General features: G+C 42.9%; 2 protein-coding genes across 3 annotated transcripts in view; one reads left to right on the top strand and one right to left on the bottom strand.

Moving 5' to 3' along the window:
• Window positions 1-26,413, bottom strand: part of LOC119656968 (synaptic vesicle glycoprotein 2C-like) — a 239,876-nt gene that overhangs the window by 195,284 nt on the left and 18,179 nt on the right. The gene's annotated exons all lie outside the window — the stretch shown is intronic.
• Window positions 1-26,413, top strand: part of LOC119656966 — a 244,069-nt gene that overhangs the window by 133,522 nt on the left and 84,134 nt on the right. For both annotated transcript variants that reach the window (XM_038063688.1, XM_038063686.1), the window contains exon 3: window positions 12,433-12,534. In XM_038063688.1, the coding sequence (XP_037919616.1) occupies window positions 12,460-12,534 (75 nt within the window). In that variant the 5' untranslated portion in view covers window positions 12,433-12,459. The remainder of the gene's footprint in view (window positions 1-12,432; window positions 12,535-26,413) is intronic.

Here is a 26,413-nt window from a genome sequence, read left to right on the forward strand (position 1 = left end):
TTCCGTGTTTTGGATTTACCATATTTAAGGGAGCGAATAGCATTTGGGAATCGCTTTCGTTCATGATGTGCCAAGAGCACAGGCGAGGCAGGGTCTGACGAGCTATCCCTGCCCAAGACAAAATCCCAAGTTCTATGTTTTCTAAAAATTGGATGCTAAATCAGAAGAAGGAGTCTGCAAACCGAAAGAAGTGAAGAAAAATTTCTCTGCAATTGGATCAGGCCGCCATCAAATCGATGGCATACTCACGATTCTCTCAGCCCCTAAAGGCAAATTTATTATCACTACACTTAATGATGTGCAAGGGATAAGCTTGCAGCAGCGGGGTATGACAAACACGTGGGCAAACGTCCATGGCCAAGAGGGATCTGAACCCGCTGCAGCTTAACAAACTCGGCGCCGCACGTTGGTACTGGGTGGATCATATTTTTAATGATTGCAGGACAGGCAACTGCTTGCAAGACACTTTCTTTTGGATAATTATTTGGTGACCGGCATATATTCTAAGTTGCCGATAGCTTTGTCAGTAGCATACAACCAAAAGGGTGTTATTGTCCTTATCGATCTTGTTATAGAAGCAGGCCCGTTGGCTTGAAGGGGCTCCCTATAATTCAAAGCCGGACAATAGAATGCTCTAAGACGGACCATTTTAACAAGTTACATAACCAAGGGAAATTTTAATCTACTGCTTGTAATCAAAACATGAACAAGGGGTATATCTGTAATGGTCCATGCAAGAAGAGAAAATAATAGTTATCATATTAGAAGGCAAGGTAGATGGGATACACACGAAGAGCTCAGTTGCTGATTATTCCATGCAATGTTATCTATGGTTGTGGATAAAATCCGGCTCAATAGGTTACGACGGGCGGGTCACTTAATCCGTATGGATGAGGATGATCCCACCCGGAAAGTCTATAAGGACAATATCTATGGTAGAAAAAGAAGACGAGGCAAACCCTGCCTAAGATGGAGCGATGGCGTGGGCCAGGACGCCAGACAGCTTTTAGGGATATCGAATTGGTGGACCTCGGCGCAAAACCGGGATGTCTGGAGTTCCTTATTAAGGCAGGCCTAGACCGGATACCGGTTGTTGCGCCGTTGATGATGAATGTTATCTATTATTCCGGCTGGACCGTCCTAGAAAACAGGAGGAGCGTGGGCTTCTCAACCAGATCTGGAGCCACAATAATCCAATTGGAACAGGTCCTCGAAGCTTGTTACAACATTCAAGATCGTAACGATACACTACAGTACACTGTAGGAGGCAATGTGGTCATTCATTGAGCCTATTCGTTATGACCTGAGTGCAGCTTCACTCAAATGCTCCATTGATATTCACTTGCTTTTATATTAACAAAGTTTAGGGATATGGGGTAGGCGGAGGGAGGGTTAAGGAATCCTTTTGGTTACTTTAAACTCTTATTTCAAATGACGCCCAACGTGGGCTCAAACATTCCGAGATTTTATGACATTGAATCTTTGAAAAACAGCTCTTTCCAGCTCCAACCCACGTTTTTGATTTGTCCGATGGCAATGGCATCAATCTCTCAACTTCATTCCCAGCTAGGCTCAATATGTCCTCGGCTTTATTCTGAAGTTTTGGGTTATACGCCCTCATAAAAAAACCGCTCCCATGTCACGTAGTAATCTCGCTGTATTGAGTGGAGCTTTCTATCCTTTTGTGAGTATTGTACCAAAAAAGACTGATCATTCTTATAAGTGTGTTTAAATTAAGCTTGATGTGTGGGCTTCCCAAGAGAAACCTCCCAGATGTCTTTGGAGGTAGGTACAGGGGTTGGGAACTAATCTGGTCTGAGTTTCGTTTGTATTGTTTTGAGGGTTTGGGTTTCGCAAGGAAGCCTCCCTTAAATCTCTAAAGTATGTGCCCTGTCATCTGGAGGCTAAAAAAGTGTGCCGTTCTAGATTTTGGCACTCTCTCCTTTTGCCTTTTTGGTGATAGTTTTGCGAAATATAGGTTGGAAACGAAGGACTGCAGTGGGATGTTTTGGTTGGTTGTACGTAATATTTCGCATTCATTGAGTTTTCTAAATTCAAACAAGAAAAAGAGCGGAATACAAAAGGTTTCTTCTTCTATGGCCGGTAAAAACAATTCGGGAACCAGAAGCTCGGCGCTTCAGGTATGAACGGTTTTGTTTGTTTCTTATGTAAGTATCTTTGAGTGCAGAAGTATCCCATATATACGTAGCCCGTAATATAAAGCATGTCAAAATACTCACTAAGGTATTAGGTGTGATATTGATACCTAATATTTTGGATTGCTGTAATTTTACACGGAAAAGACAACTTCAAGCTTTATCAATAATAGTACGATTTGATGATCAATAGATATTATTATCTATACTGGACACTTCATGCTTTTTTCCAGATTTTCCAGTTGGGTCGTTTCTGAGAATAGGTCTGTTAAAGAAATCACAACTTTTACTTGGTTGCCGGGAGAAGAAGGTTGGTAGGTGCAAAGGTTCGGTTGGAAAGGGGGTGCGAAATGTGAAGCTGGCTGTCTGGCTGTAAGCAGTACTTCTTTCTGGTCAACTTTATGATTTTAAACAATAAAGGCGCAGATTTCGTTGAGATTATGACTTCATTTTCCTCTATTGGTCTGACGTTTCATAAGACTTCCTCTGTAGAGTGCAAATCCTGTAAATCATTGTACGACCTCGCAGTCAAGTCAAAGGATGAAAAGGAAAATGCCCCTCTTATGTGTCTTATGCGGGTTGACTAAAAATACCAAAGCAACTTCTACAATACTGCTTCGGGGGTATAGTATTTACAGGTCCTGCTGTAAGAATTCGTTAAGGAGAAGGGGACTCGCACTTATTTTCTACAAAGAAAAGACTTTGTTCATCGAATTCTTTAATTACTATTTTTTTGAAATTACCATCCAAGAGGGTGGGCAGGCGGTGATTTTTGGTTAAATCACAAACCTCTTTGCTTTTTGTCCGTCTTTTTCTGAATCCTAAATCCTGGGTAAGCCAGGCTGAGATTATCACCCGCAGTTGAGCTGGAAACTTCACGATGTGGAGCAAAATTTCACAATCACATTTTCTGCGAAACCTTCAAAAACCTATTTATTCAAAATGTTTTCGCTTGCATGCTAGCTCTTTTTTCGGCCTGCAACGTACGCAGGGATCACGGTTCATATCGGCATATGTAATGTACATACATTTGGACTTGTTAGTGACCCTTTCAGCTGCCTGCTCTATACGTAGATTCGAATCTGGGCTGGTGGGCTAGCCAGAGCCCCTTTCATGAAAACATCCTGATGTTAGTCGTAAACCAATTTTGCTTCTACCTTTTCTGGTTACTGCTCCGAAAGTAGCGTATAAAGGGGAGGAGTTCAAATGATTTTTGCTTGATAGAGATAGCGGTGACTACTCTTCAAATGCAGTTGGCGTGTTATAGTACATCAACGGACATTACGGCGAAGTATCCTCTATTAAATGCATAAAAAGGTAAATGCACTTCTTGATAAAGATGGATTTAGTACTAATTATGTCTGAAGCGGCTCCGTGTTTGCTATCTCTATCAGAGGAAACAAGACTATTTAGGCGTACAAACCGTTTAGCGCCATCAATGTTCTATTAATTGCTACAGATGACACTGCTGCAACCACATCCATCATGATTTCATATAAAATTACGTTGGCAATTTCACCCCATGCTATTGCTGACTGATAACAGAAATAGGGTTGAAATATTTCAAAGCAGGCAACTTTATTTCTTCCGAAACCTCAACAACGTCTCGAATAGGGATTGACTTCACGACGAAGACCTTTGAGTATCGAAAATGCGCACTGGCAAGTACTCCTTTCCCTCTTGCGGCAATTTGCTTTTGTCCTCTGGAAAGTCAAGTGGTAGCACACGCGAATCCGGTGTCAAGTTGCTTGTGACGGCTACCACAAGGGGTAATCTCTTGATCTGGGAGCCGGTTTCTGGCACATTTATAACTGTAAGATTTCGGTCCAGATTAAGGAGTATCACATTGTGATATCGGGTGATCTGGATGCCAAGGTGGGATCTGACTACACCTTGCTTGGACATATGATGGGGAAGCACAATCTTGGTGACCGTAACAGTAATGGTGGGAGGTTCTGCAACTTCTACCCCATCGTCATTGGTAGCACATTATTCGAGTACAGAGCCTCTCATAGGATCAGTTAGATTTCTACCTATCAACGCAGTGTGAGTAATGAGGTCAATCTCTTCGCGATCAACAATAGATTTAGGAGTTGTCTTCAGGATGTGCGTAACAAGAGGGGATCTGATGGTCGCTTACCTTCGCTTACGTGTTGCATCAGCCACATCTCGCTGAGCTGGGAAACTGCAACCTCCTAAGTTAAACATCGACTGCTGCATGTAGTCGCAAATCTTTCGATGGACATCAACGTTCGCCTTCTCTTCCCCGAAGATGAAAAACTGAAGTGGTGGAAACAACAATTCATCAGGGTTCTTGACCGCATCACATAAGGTGAAGTTCCTGCTTTTGTGGATGAAACGGCTAGCCATCGTAACATGCGGAAACAAACTATTCTTCCAAGCAGAAGAGACATCATTTCTTCCATCAATGCACTCAAACGAAGTAAAGCCGCTGGATTTGATGGTCTCCCAGCAGAGTTATTTATTGTTGAATCTGCAATTACTGCAGATCTGCTGTTTCACTCGTATGGAAATCTTTGAAATCCGAGACGGTTCCGAGAGAGTGGATCGTTAAGATTCCAAGAAAGACACACGCTTTGAGTGTGACAATTGGAAGGATATCGACGTACTCCCTCGCAAAGATAATAGCTTAACTAATCCTGGAGTGCATCAAAAAATCCCAAAAACTTAATCGACAGAGAGCAGGTTGGTTCTGCTCGGGATCTTCCCGTATTGACCACATCAACACCCTACGGATCATTTTGCGTCAGCCTGCGAAATTTAGATCATCGCTGTACTTGCTCTTCATCGATTTCGAGATAGTTTTCGATAGCGTGAATAGAGAGTGTATGTGGAGTGCAATGCGTAGAAGGGGCATTCCGGAAAAACTAATAGCGATTATTTGAACGACATATGATGGCGCAAAATTTCAGGTAAAATCTCGGAAGATTTTGATTACCAAAGCGGAGTCCGCCAGAGTTGCATCCTGTCGGCAATATTATTTCTTCTTGTTATCGGTGACATTCTTCATGTTGCATTGTTCGGAGGACGTGGGGGAATTCAATGGACCATGGCAACTTTGGAAAGAGAGGCAAGTAGAGTTGGACTGAACCAAGGTTCTCAGTCTGACGGGTAATCGCAATCTTCCTATCTGCATTAATGAGCAAATCATTGAAAGCGTCGGTCAATATATCTAGGAAGCGTGGTTTCTGACGACGGTGGCACCGAACTGGATGTTGCTTGACGCATTAACAGCGCTATATCCACTTTCGCTGTCCTGTCCGAAATTTGGAAATGCAGTTATCTCAACACCGAGATTAAGTCGAGACTGTTCTGTGCTAATGTTCTTTCTATGTTGCCATATGGTAGTAGTACATGTAAAGTTAATTCCACTGCTATTCAAAAGTTCCAAGTTTTCGTCAATATCTGTCTGCGTCGTATCATTGGAGTAAGCTGGCCTGACACTATCTCAACCGAAGAACTTGGTCGGTATCCAAGCCTGCCACTCGTACGCACTGTGATTGGGAGACGGAAGTGACAGTGGAAAGGTCACACATTGAAGACGGCCGACAATTGCATTGCGGGCTATGCCTTGCAGTGGAATTCACTCTCCCCACCCCAAGGCCACTTGGCGCAGAACAGCAGAGGATGAGTGCGAACGTCTCGGATTTGCGGGGGGGAGGGGGAGGGCCTGAACAGCATTTCATGGAACCGCGAACGATGGCGCATAGGTGTCGTTGACGTATTGACGACGGGAAAACATGTGCCTATTGACAGCAATCTATTCAACATGAAAAAATGTTCGCCCAAATGTCTATGCTCCGGCAGATGTCACCAGTTATTTACACCAATCTTTCTTTTTCATCACAAGATACTTTTTTTTCCAAATCTGCTTCACTCAATAATTATTACGTGGCAACACTTTTCTTACTGATCCTGCAAAGAATATTTTAACGATTGCGGCTTCCCAGCCTTCCCTTCTTACTCTGGTGCACCGTTAGGTATCTTTCATCAAGGGTAGGATCTCTAAACGATCTGACACTAAATGTCAACAGAAGCCATTGTAGAAACGTTGAAATCTAGCGACAACTATTGGAGTTGTTCCTGTAAGAGAATTGGGGCTTGGAATATAGTTCGACTATCCGATTACAAGACTATATCCGTATTACATTTTTCTGTAAGTATCCGGGTGGCTCAGTGGCTAGAGCGCTAGCCTGTCGTAGCAGAAGGCTAATGTCACTGGTGACAGAGAGATTCGTATTGTAATTGGCTGTCAGATACCAGGCGACCCAGTGGTAAATGAGTACCTGAGTCAAATCAAGATAATAATCACGGGCGGACGCAACGCTGATCCTCCTACAGTGTACTGTAGTCCTGTTGATTACCGTAACGGGCTTCAATGAAGTCCTCTAACACGCTTTAACCTTCAGAGCGAAGTTCGGTAGTATTAATTTTGGAGGACGAATGCCGAATAGGGGGTTTTCCTGAAGAATTGAGAGTGCTGTTTTAGCAAAGAAAACTTCTCATTTTTCGGTCCTGGGTTTTATGGACGTAAATCATCCTAGTTAAGATTTTCTGGGTTAAAGCACAAAGGTAGCCTGATATATTGTATACGCTACACAGTTCTTATGGAATGAAAGAGTTGAATCTGTTTTCCGCCATTTGTGCATATTTATCTTCCTTTCATGGCTATTGAAACGTCAACACGATTGTTCTAATGTCCCACTTTCACAGGCTCTTGTGTGGCACTGTCAGTTCATTGATAGGAAAATTCTATTTGAAATTCTTCCGAAACTGTTATCCTATTCAAAATTTATTTACTGTCCATCGGAATTAAGAAATAAATCTCATCGGTCACGGTAGAATTGCCAAAGAGACGTACAACCGCGAGCTACCTCTGAAGTATGCACGATGGGAATTGAATAGTATCTTAACCTATAGAAGAGCAATAAATTGCATGGTGTGCCATACCAGGTAACATAAAGTAACATTGTTTCCAATCATCGAAAGATCTTATGGATCTATCTGGGAGCCATGCATGTGGGATTTCAAACTTGAACTATCCGCGGTGTATGAAATGTTGGGGAATATTGTAGGTGCATGTCGTCGCTCTGGATAGTTAATAGGCTCATAATTTGTAAATACGTTGTACTGAGTATGACTCGCAGGCACTCGATCATTTCATTGTTGGGATGACGCTGGGAGGTGGGCTTACGGTCAAAATACCAATAAAACACCCACTTGACTTGAGTGGACAAGACCAACGTGGAGGCTATGAGAATGCCGTGGTCGCAGGGAAATTTCAGATCGACATTAATTTATGTTGAATTGAACTCTGATCGGAAATATGGGATGCGGACAAGGTTGTGGGAAAATTATTCAGGTAAGGCGAAACGGTCTTTATTGTTCTCTGGAGAGGGCTTATTGTCAAGTGAGCACTTGTTGGTTGAGATGAGCTCTAGATCGGTGCTGAGTGATCTAGAAAAGGTATAATGAGTGGGACTGCTTTTCTTTCATTCCACTTGACCTAAATCGTGCTTTTAAATGTAGTTTTCAGTTTCACTATAATATTAATCTTAGCCAGATACTAAGTGCCTGGGCTATTTTACATTTGTTTTCAATTCTTACAGTTGACATCTATTTCCACTTCTCATAAAGCAGAGCGACTAGCCTTAGTAAGAATGTCTCATCCAAGTGCTCCAATGGAGAGTACCTTTCTAGTTTCACAGTATTTTGAAGTATTGATTTAGCAGACCAAAAGTCCTAATATATCTCCTGAAAGGAATCTAGTTATACTTCAGAAAATTAAATATTTAAAAAGATACCTCCATGGGTATTTGTTGCAGTTTAGTTTTCAACTCATCTAGATCTTTAGCGTCCTAGTTGAAACGCCATTTTTATTTTCAGTTTCGACGACTCCACTGAAGAGTTATGAAATATTGGATGACTCGTTGCATTTTTACTACCCAGTCATATTCAAAAGATGCAAGTTATCCTTCTTCATCAGCACGTTTCGAGCATGCTTGGGAGTTGCCAGTAGGTAGAACCATTGTTCCTACCAGATGGGCAGACTAACACCAGCTTTATAAAGAAGGAGTTTACATTTTTTTTAAGAATATGAAGGAGTCCTGAGTTCGCCATCCACTTGATGACGAACCGGATCAGCTCGAAAGAAACTTTCTTTCTCATTGTTTAGGATAGTGGGGTATCCTAAGTCCACATCCACTTGATGCTGGACCAGACCAAATGGAGAACAACTTACTCTCAGGTTTTGTGGTCCACGGATCCCTCCTTCGGGGCATGGATTAATGGAGATTAACGTTAGCCCCCATTTTCTTTCTCAATTTCTGATCCGCGGACCTCTAAATTCTGGGCTAGAACCAATTTTCTTCTTAAATAGATGACTCCGTTCAGGGCAGACGCGCAATTCATTACACTGCCTCGACTCTGGGTGCAGTGAGGCCGAGGTGGTTACTGGGAGTTGCTTGCCTCTTATATTTTAAACCTGTGCCACTTCCTAGAAGACCGTGAACAAAGGGTGCGCCGGAGACTCAGCTGTAGGGACATGTTACCAGCGGGAGATGTTTCTATTCAGGAAAAACTGATGGCAAGACTAAGAATAATCTTCTCCAATGTCAAGTTGAGAGAGAAATAAGGATCAGGCAAATTTTGCCAATACCTTTAAATATAAGGAAGTAGGGAGGAACGATTATTATGATTATTATTAACTCTTTGTTCTGGTTCCAGCTAAAACGGTTGAACTCTCAGCAAATATAACATATCCCAAGGGATCAAGAACATGGTGGGGGCCATGCTGTACAATAAATTGGGAGTAGAAGAGAAAGACTTGAAGAGAATATCAAAAAACCAAAAAAAGACTAACGGTTTCGTCCAGGGCAGAGGCAGCCCTTCAGACGCTGCCTCACTTCTGCCCTGGAAGCAGCGTGACCGAAAGTGGCAACAGGTGGTCCGGTCCACCATTATGTGGATGTGGACTTAGGAACCCGCATATCCTAAACAACTACCCAGTTTTAGTCTCGCTTAGACTAAAACAACTGGCGGCTCCCAGGGCAGAGGTGAGGCAGCATCTGAAGAGTTGCCTCTGCCTGGACGAAACCGTTAGTTCTTTTTTGGTTTTTTAATGTCATAGCCTTGCAACACGTAGCCGTTCTGCCACTCTGTCCTGTTGTAAGCTCCACTGCAAAGCTTCCAAGTCTCGTAATCCGTGGAGAATGTTCAGATTTCCCGAGGTGCTTCGTTAGGATGTTACTATGCCCATAGGGCTTCGGTACCCAGCATCTTGACTCATGTAGTCTGACTGCGTTTCACACTACAACGTATTTAATGTGGAGGTCTGGGGTAAGAAGGTGTAGCAGTATATTGAAAGCATCTGTTGGGCAGGACTACAAAGCCCTCGATTGCATCTGCATACGCGGTTCTTTGAATCCTGTTGAAATTCCTTCTATTGTACTTTGTGCTCAAAGCCTACCACCATAGAAAAGAGCCGTACGTTAGGATCGGACGTACTGCAGCTGTGTATATCCAAAGAAAGATCCCCGCCCGGTGACCTCATTTTTTGTAGAGGCTTTTGTAGGCTGTGCGCGGAGGAAGTTTTCTCACTGGAAGATCTACTATTGACCAGTTCTTTATGGTAAAACTGGTACTAGAAAAATGATGAAAATTCGTGGACTACAAACAGAGGTATTGACCGCAATGTACCGTACAAAATAATACTTGAGTTGGGAGTTCCAGCAACACTGGTAAGCTTACACCGAAACGACAATCTTCCATGCAACATTACAGGTCGGAGTCAATAATATCCTGACAGGTGCATTAGAGACAAACTTCGGATTAAAAAAAAGGTGATCATTCGGCACCTCAACTGCTCAATCTGGCACTGAGCTAGGTTATATGAAAGTTTCCTGTGGACCCAAAAGGCACGCTGCTCTAGCAGTCGCACATGCGGATGATGTAAAAATCATGGCACGATCTTTCACAGCAGCAGCGATTTTAAAAGGCAGCTGCACCCACAGTAAAGCAGAACTCCAAGTGAACAAAACATGGACCTTAACACAAACTTTCGAAAACTGGTCAAAACCTTCGAGAGGAGAATTCTGAGGAGAATAATAGGAGTTAAACATGGGTTATTCGAGATCAGAAGGATGAACACCGGTAGAAAAACCCCGGAAGCGCTGGGTTGATTCTGTCGATCGAACTTGATGGTTGGAGGAAAGACAAGCTGAAAGTCAAGGCCCGAAATGGGTTGCACAGCTTCGACGACGAACCGAGGCATAAAACACCATTAACTATGTATGTCAGTTGGATGATGGCAGATCCTCGAATTTCTTGGATCATCATCATGATCAGCTTTGTCGAGTTCGAGAATTGATTTTAAGGATACATTTGTTTTCAAGTGCGAAGAGGTGTTGTTCCGATACTAAAGTCAATTAGTCTGCTTTTTAGCCAGCTTGGTAGGCTCGGTAGGGATTGGTTGGAGATTTTATAATGTTACGAGAATCGGCCAATGTTCGCAGCTAAGGTTAACACAGAATTATGCAGAACGTCAGTTTTTATTTGTATTTCTAGTTATATCAAAGTTGATAAGAAACTTTACGGCAATCAGTTGGCCAATGGACCAGGCCAGGGTAGGATGGCCGCTCGACAGCATGTTTCGAGCCACAGTATGTGTGTTTGGCATTGAAGTCTGTCTTCTATCAAGCGCGTTCGAAAAGCTTACAAACTGCTCTCCACACATGGCAAATCTCGGAAGGCAGTATACACCAGGAATGCTGGGTCACCCCATTTCACTACGCATATAAACATGGCTTGCATGTAGTCCTTGGCGAAATCTCCCATAACATAGTGTTTTATACGTTTTCAAATAAGGATCCATGGACCTCCATTTTCTTTGTTCCGATCACAAGCGGGGTCCATGGTTGTGATCGGTTGCGTCATTTTGTTCTGTCAAAGGCCTGATCTGGATGCATTCGCGAGTCTTTTAAATCCCCATCCAGCGTATCAATGCACCATTGTTTTGGTCGACAGACTAAGCTCAGTAGATGAATTCTGTTTAGCGTGAATTACGTGACCACCCCATTAAAGACGCCTCTCGCAATTTTTCTAAGATTAGTGCAACCACATATAGATCGCCAATATCCTCATTCCGGACGTGATCAAGACACTAGTCCATGACCGCGAGGCACCGTTTATTGGCTTTTATAGTCGGCCAACATTCAGAACTATAGAGGACGACAGGGCGTATGTCACTGCGGTAAATTTTCGGTTTGAGATGTCTGTTGATAAGTCAATCTCAATTAACACTACTTCATCCTGGTTGCGCTAATTCACGGAGCAATTTCATAACGCAGTTCTCCATTGGCTGATATCATTGACCCGAAGTATTTAAATCGCTCAGTTCTGGTCAGATCACTGTCACTGGTTGTGATATTGTCTGTTCGATGGGGATCGGTCTACAAAAATTCGGTTTAATTCGGCGATCATTACATTTTTATAGAAGTTGCCCGAGGACTGGTAAGACGGCGCTTTCTGGTTCCATCTTTGCTATCATATCATCGGAACTCATTTTAAGAGAAGGGTTGTAAAAATCAATACCCCATTTCGCAGAAGTTTTTGCATCTAGTTTTGCATTGGTACTATGAATGAGTGGGACATTTAGATTCTATATTAATTGCAGAGTCGTGTTGGTTCGCGGCGATCGAATTGCACTTCAGCATAAGGCAATGTCGTTGGTTTTAGTAGGCACAATCTGTCCGAAGCGTTGGAAGTGCTAATTGCGTTTAGATCGCCTATTAAGGGTCTTTTGGTTGGTGGTTGTAATCTTTGACTCACTTGAACAAACACTAGGCATCTTCTGTAGTTGAGAGCATGGTTGTTAATGCAGTTACCACATTTGTTGATTGAGAATTCGCCCTTGCCTTATAAGAATGTAGCCAGGGCTCAGTATGGTTTTGTTGTCCAAATTTTTGATAATTAAGACATTGAATAGGTCCCTTGCGTCTTGTCGGTTCCTTAGTTGTTATCTCGCGAAACAGAAGGTATTGCAAGTTATAAATTAGATGCGTTTCAGCTTTATTTTCCCCTGATGCGAAATTTTTCTGGGAATCATTTTACACGTCACGGAAACAATAGAACAGAATCCTCTAAAGAAAAGTAAGGCTAGGAACAGTAAAAAGGGACCCCATAAATTAATTGTCTCTACTTTTCTGATAGCAAAACATACAAATTTTTAATAAATTCGTATCTTTCCATTTTTCAGAGATTCCAAGATAGCAGAAGCTCCAGGATGTGGAGCTCGCAGAAAGGTCCTACACGACTGTGGGACCTTAGTTTAAGTCATTTATTTATTTTACATTGTATGGTAAGTGCATTTCTAGATAAAATTACAATTTTTAAAATTTTAGAAGGGTAGTGATCACAAATAGTAGAAATAGAGGTTACTTTGACAACTACCATGAATATGTATAAAAACAATAATCAGCACTCTTTAAGGTTGCAAAATGTAATAAGGATCCCACTTTTGAATAGGCTTTGTGTAAGGGCTGTATGGGATGCAAGATGTTCAAAGAGGAGACTTTTGGCGCGACGGTTGGTATCGCATGTGGACCCCAAAAATAGACCTGTTTTGCCTCAATTGAGCTGTTTTTGGCGTGGCTTCATGCTAAAGTGGTACCCTGAGTGAAATGCGAAGTTTGTGTTTGGCGTGGTGCGGAACCAGATTCTCTTGATGTTGAGACCTTGTGAACTGCTTGAGTTGAAAGCATAAAGTTGGTTTCTTACTACTAATGCTTCTTATTATCGAAGCATCTAAAAGCTTGTAATCAAATTAGCAAAAAAAAGTGGCACCAAGTTACAGTCAAGGCGTGTCATTCCCACGGAATATGAGTCCAAAGTGAGCAGGCATTATTGATCTTATTAAGGAATATAAAGCAGCTTCACTTCCTCTGTCTGCAACCAGACTGATAGCAGAAATTGAGTCTAGAGTTAGAAAAGCGAAAATAGTTCATTCGTTGCAAGATTTGTCCGGCATCAATCAGAAAGATGCTACCTAAACTGATCTGTTATATATTGATGGAGTGATGAATCAGACCCGAACATTTCTAATTTGTGAAAGTATTTTGCTGCAAATCTGTGCATCGTTGCATCAAACTCTGGATCCCCGATATTCCAAAGAAGGGTGTGTCATCTCTTTGAATTTTCATATGTCAGCAGTGATGAGTTAGTTCCACCGCAACTAAAATAAATGGAGGTGACACCTTTCATTAAGCTGCAAAAAAAGTTCTTTGAAAAATAAGATTGATCATTCTGTGGTTCAAGCTACTGGTCTTTCCTCTTCTTTCAAGTGTGCATTATTGTGTCCGCATTAATTGGATCCTCGTGACCATTTGATTTGTGTCGCAAGCGTCAGATTCATTAAAGAAAAACTTGATTGGATCATTTTACTCAATGCACCGATTTGCGTCACTAAATTGTTCTGAATTAAATTCTGCATTCTATTCTGGGCAAGAGAAATTGATAGCTGGAAGTGGGAATGGTAAAGATTGTGGAGGTTTTGTATAGTGTGGTGGTATTTAAATTGCTTCAATGTTTGTCCTATTGTTTGTTTGTTATTTTTGCCTGCATATATTGTCCTGAATGTGAAATAATATTTATTGCGTAATAATTTTACAGTCCTTATAAGACTTTATTTCATAAATGCATGTGAGCTCTGCATTTGCTCAGTTTCAATATAAAAGAGTTCTTAAATAATACCTTTCACCTTAAAAATGAGTTTAGTTTTGTTTAATTCCAATTATTAGAGAGGAAAGTTAAAAGGGGTCTCTTTATAGTCGAGGACGCAAAAAAGCTTATTACGCTATATGGATCGCCACGCTAGTACCGATTTTTATTTAAGGATTGAGGGAGTCCTATGACCGCACGCATTTGATGGTTTTTTTAGGGTACCTTTCAAATCAGGCAATTTCTTTCACCAACGGGAGAGGAGAGGAGAAAGGGAACTGTCAGTTCAAGGAACCCCCTGCCATCCGGCTCCTCCACCGGTCTATCTTCTTAGCAACGAGAAGGACCCGAACGTAACGGGTAACACGGCTCCGCCTGTCAGCACTCCCAACATCTCCTCGGCAATGTCATCTGGAGAGAGATCCCCTATGTTGAAGTAGAGCTGCTGGGAAGCTCCAGCTCATCTTCCACAAGAAAAAAAAGTGTGGTGGGCGTCGTCCACAACTCCATGGCAAAACACACAAACCGGAGATCGCGCCTTTCTAATCTTGTGTAGGTAAGACTGAAAACCTCCATGCCCATCTAAAAATTGGGTAAGGAAATAGTCAATTTCACCATGCTTCCGATTCAGCCACGCACCTAAGTTGCCGATGAGCGGCACAGTCCATCTGGCTCTAGTTTCGTTTTGCCAAGACAGTGCCCACTCGTGTAGGGTGCGTTCACAGTTAGATACTAGACAGCTACCTCACTCCCGCTTGCCCCTCAAGGGGGGAAATCAGTGCGAATACACACGATTTCAAATTGTTTTGCCCTTGAGCATGAGCGAGATGTACCGAAAACCCGATCAGCTGTGTTTGACATACCGCCCGGACTTGCCAATGTATTGGTGAGATTGGCAAGTTTTTGCTTATGTATAAGTGAATACGTGAAACAACTTTTTGCTATATGGGTGAGCACGCCGTAGTACCAGAATAGCAAAAGCTCACCGATCTCTCTCTTACCAATACGATTTGGAGAAGATTATGTCTTTTCCTTGTTCAGCGTCTCTGATGTGTACAGATAAGCTTCTGCAAGCACATTTGCAAGTGGGGTCATTTTTGTAAGGGTACTGCCTATAGTAGATCTACTGTGGGTGCGTTGTCGTTCTTCATGAGCAACCACCTCTCTTGGCTCTTCTCCCTTACGTTTGTATATGGTCTGACGCTCCTTACCAAGACAGGCAGCGGGGATCACTCCCGCAATCATTATCACGACCGGTTCAGAGATAGTGCGGTATGCAGATGCCACCCGGAAGGCTCTCCGTCTCTGTACTTGCGCGAATTTGACGTCGTTTTATACCGAGAAATGTGACGAAATTACCGTCAATTACACATCTGCGGAAATTGTTCAAAGTACATTCGCTAGAATGTAATGGCAAATGGCAACATTATGATTGAATTTCACCGTCACCGTTTTCGGAGGTGCGTTAACCCACATGCTGAAAGCTACCTTCTATTTTGCATTGGAAGAAAGATAACCTGCATCATTGGTTTTTTAAATTTGTGGGCCAAATCAGGTGAACAAAGTTTTCAGAATTTTCATTCCCTGACTGACCAGTTCATAAGTTCACATCTTCGCTGTTTCAGTTTATAAGAATATCCAATCTGGCTCTTTGGAATATTAGGTCCATGTACATATTCTTCTTAGTTGTTGATTGGTTAACGCTAAAAATTTGAAAACTTTTTCGTTTCTCTTCTAGATTTGAAGCCGGTTTCCGCCAGGTTTTATCCGGCCCCGTCAATGATGCAAAAGTTGCGAGAGAGACATCTTTGATGGTTGGGCATATTTTCCGCAGCAGTGGTAATCAGCAAATATCTAGGTCAATGGGAGAACGAACGAAAATCCAATCGAAACAACGATGGTTTAATGCGCTGAATAATGATTTGAAAACATCTCTTACTCCACGCGGACCAAGCTAAGGACCGGGAGTAGTGTGTATGTGTTCATCTGTTTGTGTGGTGGGGGAGAAGCTATAGCTTCTGAGCACTCAGAACTTGTTGGTCTATTGTACTCGACCCCCCATCTAACGGAATATTCCGGATGTGATGCTACCCATCGCAATTGGAGAACATCAGCACTAAAAATCTGATGTCTGATGCGATCATAGGCGGGGCATTCAGACAGGAAATGCTCCGTAGATTCCGCTTCCTGACTACAGGAGGGACACATATCATCTTGAATAGTTCCTATTCTGAACGTATGTCCAGCTAGTAAATTATGGTTTGTCAGAATGCCCACAACACTCCTGCAAGTCCTCCATTTGCGGTACGCATGTTCGGTTCTGGGCGGAAAAGTTTGGTGTGTCTAGCAGCATTGAGGCTCTGCGATCTGTCATTATGGGAAGCTTGTTCCCAGTTTTTGAAGGCAGCCTTAGTCAACGTTACTGATTCCGGTCCCGGCATGGGGGAGGTTATCCTCTCTTTCGCTTAAAGCATCCGAGATTGCCCTTTACGCCAGAATGACCAGGTATGCAGAGTAGTTCCACGGTATTGAATCTAGAGATAGAGTTCAAACAGTTTCTGTATTCCTGAACGATTTTCCAGGTGATCAAAGGACTACTCAACGCCCTCAATGCAGTCTGACTATCACTGCACCCCTGATCATTCACCCAGGTTGTCGCCTTTAGGATCGCATACACTTCAGCCTGAAATGCTGCTTGCTCTCACCATTAATCTGTTGACTGTAAGTCTGTAAGTATGAAAGAACAGTCTCAGCATGGTTGCCTCTAACCGTCTTGACATCGGGACACAAGCTCTCTGTCTTATGGATCTTTCATCGTAGAAGATCTTAGCCCCCTCTATTGATCCATTAAATCGAGCTCATAGCTCTTGCACTAGAAAAGTGTAGGGGCAGTGCTGCAGCTTTCTCAGTCTCGCTGCCAGCAGAGAGGAGGAGGCTGCACGCTGCCCTCAGAGCTTGATCTCGACGGTCCAAAGAGCCTTCTTTCTGGTAGTCAAATACCTTTAGGAACTCTACTTTCACTACTACTAAAGTTTGACGTAGAATGTGATAGTGTGATAGTACGTTGTTAGTTGTGAGGTTCGGCAAGGTAGGCAACTCAACAGGTGAGCTATGGGGTTATTATCAGGAGTTGGTTCAATGTCGTTGAGGGCCCTTTCTTCTTAGACATTAACCATCTGATTTAGCCCTAAAGTACTCCCTGGTATTGACTGTTTCACGCTGTAATAGAATTACAATAATTGTAAAGCATTTGGAGGCTACCTAATTTCACTATCGAGGGGGGTGGGGGGTGATCAGTCGATACAGCGTTGCGTTAATGGTGGAAAAGTTACGAGGGAGACGTCTTCGATGTTTGGCCATGCTTTCGGCGACAGTGGCTATATGCAAACTAAAATTGGCCTGAACACTTAAGTCAATTGAAAACGACCCAAATGCCGATCGAGGCGGTGATGGTTTCATAGACTAAACAGTGACTTGAAATCGGGGAACCTTTCTGACTCCATTCGGACCAACCTTAGGATCCAGGGGACTGGTGAAAGCTAAAACAGAAGAAGGAGGTGGAGTTTCTCAGGTTAACTTTGACTGACGCTATGCTTTTTTCATCGGTAATCATCTATTTTTTGGTGAAGAAACATGTGGTCAGTTTCATTCATCTCAAGGGGTAAATAGTCTAAGCTAGTCTAGTCTAAGCTTTGCGCTTGGATACTTTTCATCTTCACAGGAAAACAATTTTCATTGGGGTTCCGTCAAGTTGTTTTGGATTGTTTGACTTTTCGTCTCATATAACACATAAATGGCTCATTATTGCGAGGAGGGAAAATTCTCCAATTCATTTTCATTCATGGAAAAAAAAATTAAGCAAATTCCTCATGGGCCAAATCTTTTCGTCGTTAGATTGATAAGTGATTTAAAAAACGTGACCAGCGGAGGCTTTTCCCACAGTGCTCGTGAGCAAAACGTTTGATAGCTTGCCTATCATTTGTAGCCCCAGAAGAGATTAGCTAAGTACGCTATGCCCCTTAATGCCAATAAATTTAATAAATTCTGTAATTAATCACTGGAAATTCACCCGGTTCTTTGTACCAACGATACATGTTTCCACATCATAATTGGCATTAACTCTATGTGCAACAGACTATGTGGAAATTGAGCCTTTTGATGTTCAATTTATTTGCCTTTTGACATGGACTTAACTCGTTCTCATTGAAATGTTGTGCGGCATTTTACATAGCGAAAGCGATGCATTCAACAATCCGCTGCTTGTGGAAGGCGAATCAATTTATAAAATAAATTACACAAATTGCCTCGTTGGATTGTTTTGCATTATAAACTGGAAGATGGAGTCTTGAAAATTAATTGTCTGTATCAATCGGGCTGTACGGGCAACGTATTAATTACATATTCCGATTTGAGAGCAATTTAAAACATAATTTCTAGAAATGAGTGCTGCGTGAGGCAGGAAATGGGGCTCACGTGCGTGGTATTGATTTGTAGTCTGTTAACCTTTACAACTGCATCGGAGATCTGAGGATGCTTAACTTGATCCCAAAAGTTCTGTGGGTTGTCGTGAATGAAGAATTCAAATCGGGAGATTTGTATCTATTTTGAACTTCTTGTCTTCACTATGCAACCCCAAGTCTGATAATCCTGCAGAAGTCACCCCTTTGCATCGCGAAGGAGATACTTTCACAGACATGGCATGGTAGCGTAGGTAGGTAAGTATCAGTGGCCGTTCCGAGGAGCCCAATTAGCCGTTTTGATGCAACAAACTCCTAAGACCGTGACTATTGTTATGGAAGCAGGGAGGCAGAGTCCAGCCGGCTCGGATTTTCAGAGCCAGCCCGTAGCATTCACGAAGGAAAGCAGTTCTCCCACCCTGCAAGCTAGAAATCTCTCTGGGGTCCCCAAAGAATGGTTTACCCAGTGTCCGCAGCCTGACTCTAGCCAGAGCTGGGCAACCGCGGAGAAAGTGCATGAGGGTTTTCCTTTTCATCTCCCCAGCTTCGCAATGCGAGTTGTAGGGTATGCCGAGCCTAGCGCATGGTCCTATCTCGGCCAGTGCCCCGTGCAGACCGCCGTAATCTTGAATGCATTTGCACGCGTCTCGCACTGGAGCTCTCTTGATCGGGCTATGTTATAAGCGGGCCAAATTCTGAGTTGACACAGATTGTAGGCCTTCGCCATCTCAGTCCCTCGGCTGCTAGGTAGTGCGAGTAGACTCAGCCCCCGACAGCCGCCAGCGGAACACCGACTGCATTCGCCGCCATGGCATGGTATTCCCTGAAGTTTCCCTGTGATTTCAAGGGAACTCCCACCCTAACCCACTGACCTTCTCTACCAAAGATCCGCGGCATTTCTTCTTAGTTCTTAGCCGATACTCTATTTTCCCGATACCGCAATGCACAATAGCATTGAAACGAGTCCAATTAAAATACCTGAACTTGAATTGTGTGATTATCATTTACATATGCCAACAAGTGAACGTATAACCCCACACCTATCCCCAAGAAATTGCAGCCATGGTACTAGCAATCCAGCTAGCTTGAAACTGTGCGACCATGCGAAACAGTAATTTGATCTGAGAAGTGTGCCATCGTGTCTGTATCTATTTTGCGTATGTACCGCGATGGTAAATCTGTGCCAGTAGAACTAACCTGTCGGATCTGATGGCTGCCATTCCATGCATGGTTCAGTTGATCCCGTCGACCAAGTCTGCGGAACTTTGTATGCACCGCATGCACATGAGCTACAAATGTATGCAATGAGATGCCTTCTCGTATGAACGTGTAATCATTATAATTGAATTTCTTGTAGTAAACCTCATGGTATTATCTATCCTCTGCTCGTTGTTATAATGTATCTAATTATTTTATGATATAATTCCCTCGGAGAAGCACTAACAAGATCCAGGCGGGAGGTTCAATCGAGTGAGGTGTGTGGCATCGGTGATTCCGGTGGTTGGCTCGAATTACTATTAGCACGGCTGGAGCATGTGATCAGGCGTTAAGTACGTAATTGGTACCTTGATGGAGTGCCATCAGTTGTGTTATTGATATCTAATTAATTGAGGTGTAGAACATGCTGCACAAATGCAGATGCAGCTTCGAATGTTGGATAAGATTCTTTTTTGTTAGAATTGGGCCCAAAATTTACTGAAGTTACTAATAAGCACACTTCCTTTCAAAAATGGCCGTAGTGAGAAGAAAGTCTTAAAAGTATGAATTATAAGGAACGAAAACCGTTCATTTGGAACCTTGGCTCGTTTAACTTTTGTTGTCCAGACTCTGCCAACTATTCAATATAGATGTTTGACTACACTAATTTTGACGACCGACTTACTCCCTCCGCATAGTGCACTGCTTTTAGTCATGCTCTTCCACAGGAGAAAGGTGGGACAGCGCCTAATGTGTTTGTCTCTGCCCAGGAGAATAAAACCGTCAGTTAGATTTCTAAAACCCATAATTAATCAAAGCACTAGCGATGAGTAATAAATTTTGGTGAATTTTCTATTCTGGTGCCTCATCGAGCACCAGTGTAGCCGCAGCTCCTGAGATGCCGCCGTCTGGCTCTGCTTATACCTCGCCGGCAACTGCAGCCAGCAATACTGGCGCCATACCTAAGTCGCCCTGGTTGACTAATTCTCTGCCTCTATCTGCTACGCTCTATTCCAGTGTGTCTATAAAATCGTGCGTCTATTGTATCAACCCGATGACATGTTCCCTGCTCAGCATCGGCTGCACTACCCACTTCTGGCGATTGTACTACGGTCGCTGCATTAGCACCACCACAGGCTCTCCTGTGCATCATCGTTGCCACCGCTGAACCGCAGGCCTTTCCGACCTCATGTCGACCGAGCGGCCCCAATTGAACGCCGCCTAGCCGCCCAAACAGCTGTTCGTGTTGAGACTAGAGTACTCTACCACGTTCCACGAAATTCTGGCCTATATCACAAGGAAAACCAACTCAACTTTGTCATCTCTTTGATGTGTGAAACTGACGAAGGATGGCTCTCCTCACCGAGTGATAGTTTCCTTTAAAGTGACATATGCCCACGATATCGATTCTATTGTCCAATCTTCCTTTTAGTCACAGGGGGTCTTCGTCAAGCCTTATCAGAGGACTAAGCTTCGTGAAAATTTCCAGTCCGCCCGCCTGCTTCGCCGAATTTAAATGATTCCGACAACTATACACTCTTTTATCAAAATGTAAGGGGTCTAAGGACCAAGCTGTCGGATTTCTGTCTTAGCATTCCAACATCATGTCATCTGCATTTCTGAAACCTGATTGGATGACAGGATTTTAGATTTGGAGCTCCACGAAGGTTACTCTGTCTTCCGTTGTAACAAAGACTGCGCTGTGCTTGGCAAGACAAGTGGCAAAGGTGCCCTGATAGCTATTCAGTCCTCTTTCCGTGCCGAAATCATCTTTTCCTCCTGCTCCACCTACGATTCGGCCACCAAATGTCTTTCCGCCAAATGTATGCCCCTTTATCATATCGTGTGTATATTTTCCTTGCCTAAGTGTGCCTTCTCTGTACGAGGATTTCTTCGACAGATTACCAGAGGTCCTAATCGTTTTGTTTCCCTCACTTTGTTTCATCCTCTGTGGCGACTTTAATCTTCCTATGCTCTTCTGGCCGATTACTCCTGGTCTTCCTTCTCTCCCTAATAACTCCACCCACCCTTCCGTTCTTTTATCCACTTTCATGTACGCCTGTGACACCCTTCAGTTTAACCTTTAACCACTTAAATCGCACTCTTGACATTGTCCTACGTTACCTTTCCCAATCCATTTATACTCCGTCTTACGTTGCCCCTGACGCCCATCATCCCGCTCTCGAGTTCGATGCTCAGATATCCCGACTCCACTCGCCTGTCGCTCGAAAGCCTACCAAGTTCAACTTTCGTAAGGCGAACTTCGAAGGTCTGAACTCAGCCATGCCGTCAATCAACTGGGTCCCCCTCCTCTCTCCAAATATGTGTGGCCAAGCACTCGACATCTTCTATCCCATTTTGTCTGATCTTCTTCCTTGTTACGTTCTCTCCTCTCCTAAGTGCTTACGCTCTTACCCCCTCTGGTTCACCACTGAAGTTTACAAAAAACTACGTCAAAAACAGACTGCGAGGAAGAAGTTCCTGTCTTCTAGAACCTATGCTTACTTAGTTATTTTTCAAATCTCTACATTCCTCGATCAAATCCTTAATACGCAAGTTCAGAAACGAATATTTGACCAGTGTTGAAGACTCACTAAAGCGCGGAAACCTCAAACTTTTCTGGTCCTACATTCGCAACTCCCGCTGTCCTGCCCAGTTATCCCCTCCGTCCATTAAATTCTCTGGCTTCTCCCCCCAACTATCTTGTGGTTTACTCTGCCGCTACTTTTCGTCAGTCTGTGTTCCTCCTCCTTCCTCCGAATCCCCCCGATAGTGGATGTAACCTACCCCGCAACGCCTACTATTCCCTTTTTTACCCCTCTCCTTGTTGAGTACCTCATTGGCAAACTTGATGCCAATGTCGGACCGGGCTACGGTGGTCTTCCAAACCTCTTTTTGCTCAAAACTGGTAAGTCTATCTCCCTTCCCCTAAGAGGTTCCTATCATCCCCATACACAAAAGTGGCGATCGTAGCCTTGCTGAAAATTACCGTCTCATTTCCCTCCTCTCCTCCTGTTCCTTGTCCTCTTGAAAAGATATGTCAGCGGCTGGTTGTCCGCCCACTTTGGCCACCACATAGAGAAAGAGCAACATTGTTAAGCGTAGGTCCACTGCCTCTAACCTGCTTGACTTTACCAACTTTGTCGCGAAATGTCTAAATTCACGGCAAGTAGATACCATTTGCACTGATTTTGCTAAAGCATTCGACACTGTAAATCACAAGATACTTTTATCCAAACTCTCGTCTCTAAGCGTTCCCATACCACTTGTTTTATGGCTTTCCTCTTAGCTTTCCAACCAATCCTGCCGCGTCTCTTTTGGCGGCTGCGCTTCCCGCTTCTTCTCCCCCTCCTCTGGCGTCCCACAGGGATCTATTCTGTGTCCTTTGTTATTTTCATTTTTTATGAACGACCTCCTCCCTCTCCTCTGCCGATGACCTTAGGCTGTTTTCTGCTACATCGCCGCCTATGGACCGTGTTTCCCTTTAATCTAACCTAGACACTCTGGTTGGTTGATGCTCGACTAATGGTTTAGCTCTAAACGTCAGAAAGTGTCGCTCTATCTGATACCCCCTAAAATCCTCACCCACTTCTGTCTCCTACTCTCTTACCGGACATTACTTATCATACTTAAATTCCGCTCAAGACCTCGGAGTCACTTTTGGCAATAAGCTTCGCTTTGACACCCATTGCCTCGAAGTCACCAATCGAGCAAAATTGTCAGGCTTTATTCTTCGCTCCTCCTCTGATTTTGACTTCATTCAACCCTTAGCTCTCTTCAATTCCGTAGTGAGGATTACCCTCGAGTACTGCTCCGTGATCTGGTCACCTTCCCATAACTGTGACTGTCTTGCCGTTGAAAATAAGCAAAGTAAATTCACCCGTTCTCTCTTCTTGAAAAAAAGCTTCCCTCGTGTGAATTACCCCTCCCGCCGACGGGAGCTCTGATGTAAAACTTAGTCGACTTATAGGCAAATTCCTGTGGACTTGTTGGTAGGAAAGTGGCAGTGGATAGGTAACATATTGTGCAGAGTGAACATTTCGTGGCAGGAATTTATTATCCCTGAATGATCGGAGATTGGTACTGGGATTTAGAACTACTGTGGCGGTGAATAGTGGAGGAAAAGTGCAAATCGTGAGATGAGTTGGGTTCGAGTTGGGTTGAACTCATTGAGAGGAGCCAACAACGATGACGCTCAGGTGGAATTGTCGCACTATGCCCACATAGAGGTTTATATCTGATTTTTTTCTCCACATTATCAAAGTACATAACTTTCTCTTAGGTAAATCCATCAGTACATAGTTGACTTTATTCTGTGAAATTTCTTCGAAATATCCAAATTAAAGCAATCCAATTAATGACCCTCACATCTTATTAAACCATTGTTCCTTCTGAAAATAGATTTTGCTTCAGTGACTTTCACGACACCATTGCAAAGTAGCAATAATTGCCTATGCAATTATTATTCTTCACCCGCATGTCGTACCGCTTTTGGTAAAACCCTTTCCGAGACAATGCCAAGTCAATGGTGTTAGCCAGTTCGTAAGCTTTTTTGTGACGTCAACCGAAGAAGACTACTTATTAATTTCCCGGCATATTGCTTGAAATTCTATGGTGGAAAAAATTCATTGCACATCTTTCATCTTTCTCGGTACCTGTGCGAGAAAAATTCCCAGTATTTACTCTGGTGTTAGTGCTGTTTATGTCACAAAGTGCATTGGTGTGCGGCCACGTGATTGGGAGCACATGACGGCGAACTCAGCTGTTTATGCGACATGGGATGGGGAAACACACACAAGGAAACCATCTAGGTTCCATCGATGCACTAATTCTTGAACCACGAAGGCCACGGGCCAGTTAGCTACCTCGTCCTAAATAGCTATCTGACGCAATGGCATTCCTTTCCCGCGAGACACATGATTTGCTCCTCTTGTGTTTAGTCTTCTTGCGTCGACCATAGTGTCCCTTGTGACATGTTGTTGAGTCCAATTTTCTGTGTTCTGTTTTCTGCAGTGCGTGCTATAATCCTGTTCGGCCTAATCGTTGATCCAGCACCAAATGCCCTCTATAAGAATAAGAAGCAGCGATCTTACTTTCTCAAAATTGGAATGTTTAGCTTTCCTTGGAGGAATTCTTCATCAAATTAAAGCAGGGAAACGTTTGCGCACCCTCAAGGCCATTTACGTCATCCTTTTTGTCTACTTTCACCAGTCACCAGTTCGTCAGTGTCCTGTCTCTGTGTCGTTGGTGTACACTTTCAGTCCGGGGGTACTATAGCCGCCAAGTTTTTCAAGTAACCCTGAAAAGACCTTCAGCTCAGTGCTTCCTCTTAGAATGTAAACAACCCCTAAACTATGAGTTACTATGTTTACTATGTTTTACTTGCCACAAAGTTTAAGCCAATATTGAACAGTTGGAACGGGTAGGATTTTCTAACTTTAATTTAGTTTTTATTGATTTCATAGAAATCTTTTGCTTGTGAATGGCTTCAACTTTATAGGTGTTGATAAACCAGCAGTTTCACCCCCGGCGCTGGGTATTTTCCAATAGAAGGCACACGAATTCAATAAAACAATTATTTTTGAAACGACCATGCTAACTAACCAGTTAGCAGCAATGCATTTTGTATCTTTGGTATTCCAGGAAAAGCTTATTGGTAGTAAAATGAATATGATCATTACAGATAGTCGTGAGCAATAATAACTCTTCCCACTCAAGTGATTCTAACAGCTTTCAATATATCACATCACGTAGAAAACCACAACTCATTTCAATGAATGCATTTTCCGGCTATTCCATTTGGAAGAAGCTAATCGAGGATCACAGCATGGCGGATGAACACTCATAGCTATTCTGCGTATTTGTTTGCCATTAAGGCGAAATTACGTGAAATGTAATTTTGCAATGACACACAAAAACCCGTAACTACTCAGAACCTCATCATCATCATCATTTGCAAGGTCAAACATCAGATGCATGGTCATCAATTTGCTATTGATGCTTCTATTGATTTCTCGGCTCCACTAAGCTAGGATAATGGAATCAAGTTGTTTTGCTCCGGGAAATTCGCTAGTTATGAACAAAGACGCCATGCAAATATCAACCCTGTCAGAGACGATAGTTAATGGGAAAATTATCAAGAAAATGAACAATTAAGATTAATAGTTATCAGTAGAGGTTAGTTAAGGTAAAAGTCTGATGCATTTTTAAAAATCACGAGACATACATTTGTTGCAGTTGTAGATATTTCGATTGGAAATGGGGAAGTCCAATTTGTGGGTGAAGCACAGACGGTTGAGATATTTTATTGCAAAAACAGAGCGTCTCGAGTGTTTACTGTTTACCTCGGAAGTACTCCATCAGGGTTGATCTACAATTCTAAGGTAACTACTTCAGATTGTCGGGAATAAATGAAAAGATAAGAACGGAAAGTATGTGATTTTTACACAACATGTATTGTTATCAATTTGTAGTTGCAGTTGCAGCCGTTTAGTTAAGTATCTGAATCATTCTTCAGATAATGGATTTGCGGAAATGCCAAAAAACTGATAACAATGCAAGACTTACTTGGCGCCGAATCCCTGTTATGAGAAGTGAAAGGAAGAAGCTGCTTGATTTTAAGTAAGAACCAAGTAACCAATTCACATTTTGTGAGCCTTCTCAAGTTTTCTTTCTTAATTTTTTGGCCTCCAGTCAGGGCACCCTTTGAGCAGTTGAATACACTCAAACATGACGCTTTTCATTCATTAATTGGAGCCCAAACACTTTTTCGACAAAGATGTTGGCACACATAGATTAGTACTATTTGATCTACCAGCATGTAAGTGGCAGTTCACCTGTAGATAAATGTAGCTAGTGAATCTAGAA

The sequence above is a fragment of the Hermetia illucens genome, chromosome 5, assembly GCF_905115235.1.
Source record: "Hermetia illucens chromosome 5, iHerIll2.2.curated.20191125, whole genome shotgun sequence".
Classification (NCBI taxonomy): domain Eukaryota; kingdom Metazoa; phylum Arthropoda; class Insecta; order Diptera; family Stratiomyidae; genus Hermetia; species Hermetia illucens.